Source organism: Corvus hawaiiensis, chromosome 4 (assembly GCF_020740725.1).
Source record: "Corvus hawaiiensis isolate bCorHaw1 chromosome 4, bCorHaw1.pri.cur, whole genome shotgun sequence".
Classification (NCBI taxonomy): Eukaryota; Metazoa; Chordata; class Aves; order Passeriformes; family Corvidae; genus Corvus; species Corvus hawaiiensis.
Genome location: NC_063216.1, coordinates 35359519 through 35369576, shown reverse-complemented (window position 1 = coordinate 35369576; position 10058 = coordinate 35359519). Strand labels below are relative to the sequence as shown.

Genomic DNA, 10058 nt, shown 5'->3' with positions numbered 1-10058 from the left:
CTAATTAGTTCTACTGACTGATGCTGACACTGCTTGCACACTCAAAGTTAGCAGCTGTTCAAACAGCTTGCCAAAACTGGGTCTTGAACCTGTTGAAACCTGTATTTAAGCAGGATTCAATGCGAAGGTAATGGTTTCTGTACTTGTGCATATATCTACATTGCTTTGTTTGGATATTTTTTCCATTTGCATATTTTCCCATTTAAAAATGTACATGGCAAGTTTGTAAGAGCTGTTTGTGATCGTGTTTCCTAGGTACGCATAGATATAAATCTTCGTGCTGCAAATTAAGAATGCAACAACCAAGCTCTGATTATTCTCCAGACCTGGTCAAAGAAACCTGCGCCAGAGTGGAACTTCGAGATAGGGAAGATGATCTCCGTACGGAAAATGCTGCTTTGTCTGGAAGCAGCAGCCCAGAAGTTGTCTTCAGTTCCTATGAAATGCAGACAGTACCAGTCTGTATGGCCACCACCTTGCCTCCAGGCGACTACATTCTCAGACGAGGTTACACAGGGTCTTCACTTCTGAGGCTTCCTACAGAGAAGTGCATTGGGATCCACCATGAGCCTTTCCAGTTCGACCGCCATGCTCAGGCCAGAATTTCCACGTCTCCTACTTTAAGGCGTCTAAGGATGGCCTCTGCCTCACAAGCACTGACACTTCAGGACTGTTCTGACACAGCTCAGCTGGGGAATCAAAAGGAATACACTGGCTCTCTCCACCACATTTGTAAGAGTCCACCTCGGTGCATTACCATTTCCTCCTTGTCACTGCCCTCTTGTGTCCATGCAAAATTGTTGTCATCCAAAGCCAAGTCTGAGACAACTACAGCAGCTCCAGAGTCTGATGTACCCAGATCAAAGCTTCCAAGCCAAGAGGATCCTCTCAGCAATGGCAGTTCCAAGGAGCCACCCAGAAACTCTTGGAGAGCCAACTCCGCTACGCTTCCTAAGAGACTCCCCTGCCCAAGCCCTACACTTTGGGTGGGTGTCCAGGTAAGAGGAATAGGGGGATGCAACCTCTATTTCAGTCTTCCGTATTCAGTGTTGGTTCATCGTGGCCCAGTGCACAAATAAAACCTCAGTTCTTAACCTGAACTGCAGCTTGGGCCATGATCCTTTAAAACAGCAGACCGACTTCTACACTTAACAGGAAGGGAGATTTTTCTTTCCAAGTCACCAAGAGACAGCAGCTCCAGCCTTGTCCCTTGGTGACCAGGTTACCCTAGTCCACTCCTGTACATGGCCACTCCTTCCCACCTCTGTCTACTGACCCTGGTAGGCCAGTACAACTGTTGGTGGGGATATGGAAGAACAAGACTAAGTGATTTATCCTGTTTAGGATTGGGTTTTAGAATACTATTTTCTATCAACCCATTCTTTAACCCTTCAGCAGGATTACTCCTAAGACAGGGAAGTTGTCTATTCTGTTTTACTGAATGGGATTAGTAACCCTAATAAAACCAAGAATTAAGTTGGTTGAGTCAAATTTAACGTCTGCTACTACCAAAGGAAGAGGTATCATCCCCTTAATTTATTTCTACTTACCTAGCTCTGCCACTCACAGGCACCCCTCCCTTCCTATGTCCAGCTCCATAAACAAAGAAACATTTGTGCAATCTCTTCTGAAAAAAAGAAACCCTGGTCCAGAGAGCATAAGCATCAGTAAAGAGAAATAAACAAGGGAGGAGCAAACCCTGTGTCTTTCAAGGGCAGGAAACTACCATTCAGCTCTACAGAGGGACAAAAGGAGAGGCTTTTTGTACAAGCCAGGTTTGCTACTACATCTGCTCTCAAAGACCTTCCATTATGTGCAGAGGCAGTTAAATTCACACACATGCTTGACTCTGTCCCTATGCAAACTGGCTACACACATTTTACCAAGGGTTGATGGTGTCAAAGAGATGTAGAGTTCTTCACTAACTGGTTAGTTTTGCACAACAAATCAAAAGCTATTTTCCTCCCCCCCCCCCCCCCCCCAACCCCCTTCAAATATAGAAAACATTCTGGATATCAAATGAGTTCTCCTTGCTCCACAACAGTGAATTAGTCAGCCTATGCCCAAGCCTATTCCACTATCATTAGTACATTTCCCTTTACAAATGAGTTCTTTTTTCACAAAAAATCAGAATTGCTTGCTTGCTTTCTGACCAACTAACTAAGAATATCTCACTTTCTTTTAGGAGAGCGGACTGCCCATGCAAAGGTATGCACATATTTGCTTTATATGATTCTAAGCTTGACACTCCTACATTTTTAATGAATTTACTTCACTCTAAGGCAAAACTGAACATTGAGTCATGTATACATAACTCAACCTTAATTTGTAGATTTGCTATGTGAAATGCCTGTCACCAGTTCCCTAAATTTTTTAATGAGATTTTCTTTCTCCCTAGCATGTTTAGCTACATTTCATGCAAATATTTCATCCGGATCATCGGGGAGCTTTGCACTAGGAACTAACTGCCAAAAGGTCTGGTTGTTTGGCTTAGCAGCATCAAATTTCAGCTTGAAGAATGTGAAATATCTCAATCTTGAGTGACATTCTTCAAAAGTTTGTGTAAGGGAGAAGGAAGTAAAGGAGCTAGCAGAACAGCTCAATATTGTTCTCATACATGAGCGAAGCAGATCTAGGACTGCTACGGGACAGGGGGATTGTTATACCTACAAACTAAGAAGAGTATATAGAAGACATGGATTTTATAAGTTAGTGCCAACAAGACAGAGTGTTGCATACTATAGACCTGTGCAATGAACTGGATCAAGGTCTTACAAACAATTATCAGAAAGTAAAAGCTCTATTAGAAATTATTTTGATTATGATATGTTTCTTTAAGATGTTCAAATGTTTACAAAAGGGAAAGAAAGTTTTATTTTCTCTTCACACAACAAGGAAGCAGGAGATAGTACCTCCCTTAATAACCACTCCTCTCTAATTGATGGAGTAGCGCTCACTTTACTGCATGATCCCCTCAAGGATGTTTGCGACTGTGTGGTTTGGAGCAGACTGATATAGTCTAGGAGCCTCTACACAATGCAGTTCCCTAGATGATATTCAAGAGATGCATGCATGCATCTGAAATTACATGTTCACTGTAGAAGAGGCCTCCTAGATGTTCTGAATTGCCGCAGTTTCCAACCCACTCTTTAGCATTTTGAATTAACAAAGGAGATGGAGAGAGAAGGGGAGGGAAAGATCTTTTCATCTGGGTGTGACAACAAGTGATCTGTACCTTTTGTGGGAAGAGTCTGCTCTGATCCAACTCAAAACAGGAATACATAAACATATCTCACTGTCAGTGTGAAGACTTGCATGATGTGTAACAAACTTCAGAGGAGAAATTTAAGATATTGAACACAGATGGTTAAACAGGAGAACACTGAACATTTAGTGTACACACCTCTTGGTGCTGCTCACCTATAGTGGCTTCAGAGGGAAGTCATTATATGCCAGCTAGAATACTGGCTTTGGATTTCTATCCAGACATCTTTTAAAAATCAAGAAATCACAATCCAAGAATTTTTCCATAGGCACCAGCAGGAAGGTTGTCAAAAGGTGGTTCAGATGATGTATTATGAATTCTATCTAGATCACTATTAGAATGTGCAAAAATATATTTTAAAAGCACCAGTTTCTGCTTTAATTGTTTCTTGTCAAGTTTAATTTGGTCCAAGGTCTGGGTTAAGCCTGTATTCAGCTCCTCCTTTACTAAGATCATTAGTCTAACTCTTTAACAGCTAATCCCTTCTTCTCACAGCCAGAAAAACTGTTGAAATGTCAGATTATTCTCTCCATCTAGAAGCACATTAGGACAGTTGGCAACCCTTCTCCAAGACTGACTTACATATTGTCCTGGGTAAAATCATACCTCTGTCCTTCAGTTTTAATGAACATCTCTTCTCCCTGCTCCCAGGCTGTACTTTCAAATAAACTTCATTAATGCTCCCATGCTCATTTTAAACAGCCTTCCCACACACAGTCCTCAGTCAAGAATGCCAGCACATCTCTGTCAGCATGGCAACTTGCTGAGCTGATGCTGATTAAAGAGAACCATCCAAAATTAATAAAGGGCAAGAGGGCCAGCACAGAGAGAGGTGTATGTGGTGGAGAGATGGTGCTAAACCAACACTGCCATGGAAGAAAAAATTATTAAAACAAAACCTCGAGTTTACTCTGAGCTCATTTTCTGCTTGCACTATTCAGCATTATCAGAGACTGGGTGGAAAACTGCATTGCACTATTTCCTACAGCAAATCAGCTAATGAAGAGTCTTTGCAGTAACTGCCAAGACAGCTCATATTCAATGCCTTGAAGGAGCTGGGCTCATCTATCTTGAAGTAATCCTACTCCTCTTTTATTGTTTCACAGAGCTGTAAAGTGTCACGACACCACAGAATCACAGAGTAGGTAAGGTTGGAAAGAACCACGGTGCGTTGTCTGGTACAACCTCCCTGCTCAAGCAGGGTCATCCTGAGCACATTGCACAGGATTGCGTCCATTATACTAAACCTAATTCCTTATGCAATCCTATAAATATTTTACTCTTGACAATAGGTCATTTTCCATGCTAACTTTTTGAATCAGGGAGTCCAAATACCCTCCCTGAGTGGGTTGGGTAACAGTGTGACCACCTGGCAGCTATTTCAGTACCGTGACCATCCTATCATATTTACCTTAGTAACCTCTTCTGTTGCTTTTTATTCACATCTAGTGGATATTCCTTTAAGTAATATATCTGCTATTTAAGTAAGGTGATCTATATAGATGTCTGTTCCCTAGGATAGCTAGTTAGGCTAAGGTTATGGACAGATGAAGATACTTTCCATGCCTTAGAAGTAACTATATATACAGGATATTTATTTTGCCAGACCATGACACGCTTCAATGTCTCTAATAATTTTCCATAACTTTGCCACACAAATCTATGACATTATCATGTTTCAAAAAACACGTGGATTTTAAGGAGGAATTATTGCAGCTGATATCTCTTCAGATGCCTGAGTTTGTCCCTAAAGCACAAGCATTTCTTTCACTCCATCACTGGATTCCTCTGCTCCCAGTAACTAAAAGAAACAAAAACTAAAGGAAAAAGCAAAGCTACAGAGTCTGAAGGCATGAGAAGATGCTAAAATATTGCAGACTTAAAGCTTAGTAAATTTTATTACACAGCACTTCAGTAATTTAATTTCTCCAGAAAAAACAACAGAAGCATCTGATGTATCTAATACGTCTACAGGCATGAAGCCAGGAAACCACAGATACCTGTACTTTCATCTCTGAAGCATGAGTGTGTAATTTAGGCGTGCAAGCCATGAATCAGCCCAGGCTTGTCAGATTGCAAAGGTATACTGTGGACAGACACCCAAGTGATCTTGCCATGCCCCCACATTTCACAGGCTTGTGCACCCATGTGAAGAGCTTGTTTAGCCATATGTGTGCCTGAAGTTCAAGGCCTTTTTGATCTGAGCAAATAATGTCATTTAACTCAGTTACAGTGAAACTGTGTTTCCATTATTAGCCTTCATAAGCCACTAGCCTGCAGCTTCAAATATATTGTGAAAATAGTAGTAGGCTAGATGCTTTAAAAATCAAAAATACACTGGCAAAATTTTACTGTGAAGCCAAGCTGAAATAAATCTCCTGAATTTCCTAGTACAGTAATAACATTTGAGAATTTTTCTTGTACTATATTGCAGCACCTGACTAGTATAATAGCCCGGCTGCCCAAGAGATTGCATCATGGAATCAGTAGAGGTTTCAGTAGCATCTTAACACAATCATTACAAACACTGAAAATTTGCACTGGGTAGCACTCAGTGCACATCTCGGGAAGGTACTCTTGCAAGGAGTACTCCTCTCCCTTGCACTGGTGTGGGCTTGCAGACAGCCAAGAAACAGACTCCCCACCCATTAAAGCTCTCAAAGCACATGCTGAGGGTTCAATTTAATGAGAAACCACAGAGTTTCATTGTAGATCCTAAAGCCAAATAAATAGATCCTATGTTCCCCATTCAGTAGGACTAGCAGAAAAAGTTTCAAAGAACTCCTGAATTGCACATTGTAACCTCTTCAACACATAGTTTTTAAGCTCCGATATGTCCATGGTTCAGGTGTTAAAGTCCCAGGCCTGGCCCTCCTGATAGCCTCTCCATTGTTAGCTGCAGTTTTCATCTATACCATTCAATTGTTTAGCTAAGGCAATTGCAAGCAGTGTCACTGTCAGGCCATAAAAAAGGTACAATCTCCATGTCTTACTATACATATCAAATCCTAGTTGTCTACCTCAGAGCTCATCTGTCAGTTGATAAGTTGTCAAGTAACTATTCATGCACTTAAGGGAAAAAATATACCAGCCAGGTTTCACATCAAGTGTGGCAAATGGCTGGATATTCAGAGTAAGGTAACTGCCTAGACAAAAAAAGATCTCATTAAGAATCATGCTTAGCTGACCAAAAAATACCATGCACAATAACTGGTGCCTGAAAAATAGAATTTTTATATATGTACATGCACTTTGTGCCTCCTCCCTACTGAATTACTGACCCTTTGAGCCCTAATGCAGTCTTCATGTACCAGTCAAGTGAAGGCAGCACAACAATAGCTGCAGACACCGGTCCCTTTGCAGCATATGCTAACACAATTCATGAGGTATCAGTGCGAGTTATTAGCAAAATCCAAAAAGGTTTTTAATATGCACCAACAGTTTCTGTATGTGAAAGCAAGCAGCCTCTAGCACAAACACGCTGTTGGATACAAAATGCCTGTGTCATTTTTCTTGATGAATCGAGATCCTGGACAATGCTCTCCGTTAGGAACAACAATAGTTGGAAAGAGACATTTGTTTTCGATCAGTAGGGCCACTGAGTCATATTACATTCAAAATATTTGAAACAGCAGAAAAAAATGCCAAAAATATTTAGAAAGAAAATAGCACAAACTAGCCAAAAGGTTAAATACTTTTTTAAAAACCCAACATTTTGACTGTTTCACTAGCCTGCTGTCTTTTCTTGAAATCACCTGAGTTACAGGAAGGTTAAAAGTAACGACAAGTCACATATCAGCTAAAAACAGGATTTAACTGCTCCTTTGGACTCCACTGCCAAAAGGTAGATTCTAAAATCCCCACTCAGTTTTTGTCTAACCTCAGAAGAGACGAGGAATTTTCCATATTTAAATGCTCTAATTACTTATTATCATGAGGCAAGACATGACCATAAGAACCTTTATCTCAGCAACAATGTGGAGTTGGAAAGATAATTAGATATTTGCTGTCAGTCACTGAAATTCTCTACTTGTTGTTCTTTTAACACTTATGTCATAGTTATTGTGATTTGGTTTTTTAGCTGATTCCCTCCCATATCAGCAAGGATCCCTTCAGAAGTTTCCTCTGCAGCTGCAAGCAGACAGAGATGACGTGTGTTGTTGTTGCATCTCACAGATCAGCCGAGCGCAGGCGTAGCTCCCTGGTAGTGAGTCTGCCGGGACTCGAGGTGTTCCCTGGAGACCTCCTGGTGTCAGACAGTGCCATGGACTACCTGCCCTACTCATCCTTCCTGCTCAGTGCAGGTCAGACACGGAGTGGGGTTTGCTCCTTTGAGCCCAGCAGAAGCCAGGACTGGAACATGCGTGTGTGTGGGATGGGAGGGAGGATGTATACAATGAGGACATGAGGTGGTGCAGATTCTGTGCGGCATCCTGTCACCCCACACTAAAGTGATTGCATTGCAAATTTTTAAACTCATCCTTTTATTTTTCCTGGTTTTTCCCCCTCCATTTTACTGTTGAATGCAAAATCCAAGTAGATGACAGGGTAGGACACAGATCGCATTGCTCCTCCACAGGCTAGAAGCAACCAGTGCCCTGGTCAGGATCTCCATCTGCAAGCAGCTGAGTTACAATTTCCTACCTCCACAGCTTCAAGCAGAGAGAAAAGTGGCCCATGCTGCCCTTTGCAGTAGTGTTCTCATCACAAGGGTAGGAGACCCAACTCATGGCTAGAGGTTGCTCAAAAGACCTTCCAAAACTGAAATGCAGACCTGCAAGCAATTTCCACAAATTGCTATTGTAAAATAAAGTATAGTGTGTGGTGTGATTGACAGAGACCAAAGATCCTGGTGGCCAGAGATCAAAAGTTTCTCTAAAAGCCAAGGTCACAGCCAGCATTTCCATGACAGCAAATAAGCCAGCCATTCCCAGAATGGCCAAGACCTTCAAAATCCAGAAACACAAAGTTTTGACTGTGATTCCCAGTCACACACCTGAAGATAGGTGCCACATGAAAACCTTCTCAGATTTCTTGCTGAACACAGTCATTCCTCACAACTCATCAGTGCATTCCTAAACCTAGATCCCCAGCTCTCCCTGTGCCTCACCAAGGACCACAAATTACAGTGAGCCTCACTGTGCCAGCCCCATGACAGATCCAAAGCTTAGGGCCTGTAGGATTGTTTATTAACTGCAGATTTAAACACCTGCATAACTCCAAGTTGTCCTAATGAGAAGGCATAGACTAATTCTTGCTTTAAAACATCTTCAAGAATTGGCTTGAGCTATGATGATTTTCCCATGTAAAGAATTGGCAATCACATACTAATCACCTGCAACAAGTAGGAGCGTTTAGCTTCATCCAAGGTCTCATCAGAGACAGTCATCATTCTTGATGGGAGGAACGCAACAAGCTTCATGGGTTTTAAGTCTGATGCACAAACTGCCTAAACTCAAGTATTAAATATGAGCCAAGTAGAGTATAGTCTATCAAGCTTCATATAAAAATGAATATATCAATAATATAAATAACATTTTTCTTTTTATCTGTTTCCTTACTGATAACATTTGTTTTACCCATTAGAGTCCAAAAAGTCAAGGTGGCCATTTGCCAAAAGAGGAGCTGTGAGTATTTTTACCATTTTGTTTTTCCTTGCACTGATTTTGCCTTTTCCCACAACTAACCTGGGTAAAAATAGCTTCTTTACTTTCTTGCCCTTGAAGAAAGGCAGCCAGCAGGTGAGCTGAACTCAGAGGTCTCAGGCCTCCCTATGGCTGCTTGGTCATTAATCTGCAATGAAGGTTGGGTGGCTCCAGTGCAGCCATTGCATGTGATGAACATGAAAACACAGTGCCATCACTCCCCATCCCTGTGGGTGGCAGCAGAAGAGGTGTCCTTGGCACCAGGAGGGCAGAGTGGGAAGGGCAATGAGAGCAGGGGCTCTCTTACAGGGCATTCAGGGGCGGCAACAGGCCCAGCTCAGCTCCCCAGGGTAAGGAAGCACAAGGTGGACAAGTCAGTTGCATTGTTGCTCTGACCATCCTGTATCCTCTATTTTCTGCATGCCGTAGAGCTTTGGAGAATGTGACAAACTCCCACTCACAGGGAAGGGATCTAAGCTTTACCTATAAAAGTAGCTTTCCAGGACACTTTCTTAGGGGTGTCTTGATAATTTTTCCTCCCTAACCATGTAAGTAAGAGCAGTCCCTTCCCAGTATTTTTTGCATTTTATCAAAGAATAGTTTGTGCATACGAAACAAATGCAAGTACTCAGACTCTTATGTACAAGAGTTCCCTCTTCCTACAGCATTTGAAGGAGCATGACCTAAAGCTGAGGACTTTTAAATTAATCAAAATACTTGAAATCTGCAACAAAAAGCATTTGATATTAGACAAAAGTGATTTCTGAGACTATTAAATGCCATAGAATTTAAATCATGAAGATTCATTTGCTGGTACACTGGTTCAGTGTGCCCATTTATAACTGCATTATTTTTTCTGCTCCACTTCCATCTATGTTTCAAAATTAAGAGCTGAACTTAAACTCTAAGTTTCAAATATTATAATCAAACACGTATTTCAAAATTGGCTTGAGTTCATTGCCTAAAGTTCAGACAATAGAAATCCATGAAGCAGGAATATACTGTTCCAGAGAACAGATAAAACTTAGGCAAACACCTTATAAGTCTGTGCCCACAGCATTAAATTAGAGTTCATAAATAATGTTTAAATTTTTTTACATGGCCTGCAAAAAAAAAGCCAAAACAAAAGCAATTGTTTTTATTTCATG

The 10058-nt window shown here is 41.3% G+C and overlaps 1 protein-coding gene across 1 annotated transcript in view; it reads left to right on the top strand.

The window, feature by feature from the left end:
- The window catches only part of PLEKHG7 (pleckstrin homology and RhoGEF domain containing G7), a 34448-nt gene that overhangs the window by 1578 nt on the left and 22812 nt on the right, over positions 1 to 10058 (top strand). The window contains exons 2-6 of the mRNA XM_048302523.1: positions 256 to 998; positions 2186 to 2208; positions 4372 to 4410; positions 7442 to 7569; positions 8852 to 8892. Of these exons, the coding sequence (XP_048158480.1) occupies positions 294 to 998; positions 2186 to 2208; positions 4372 to 4410; positions 7442 to 7569; positions 8852 to 8892 (936 nt within the window). The 5' untranslated portion in view covers positions 256 to 293. The remainder of the gene's footprint in view (positions 1 to 255; positions 999 to 2185; positions 2209 to 4371; positions 4411 to 7441; positions 7570 to 8851; positions 8893 to 10058) is intronic.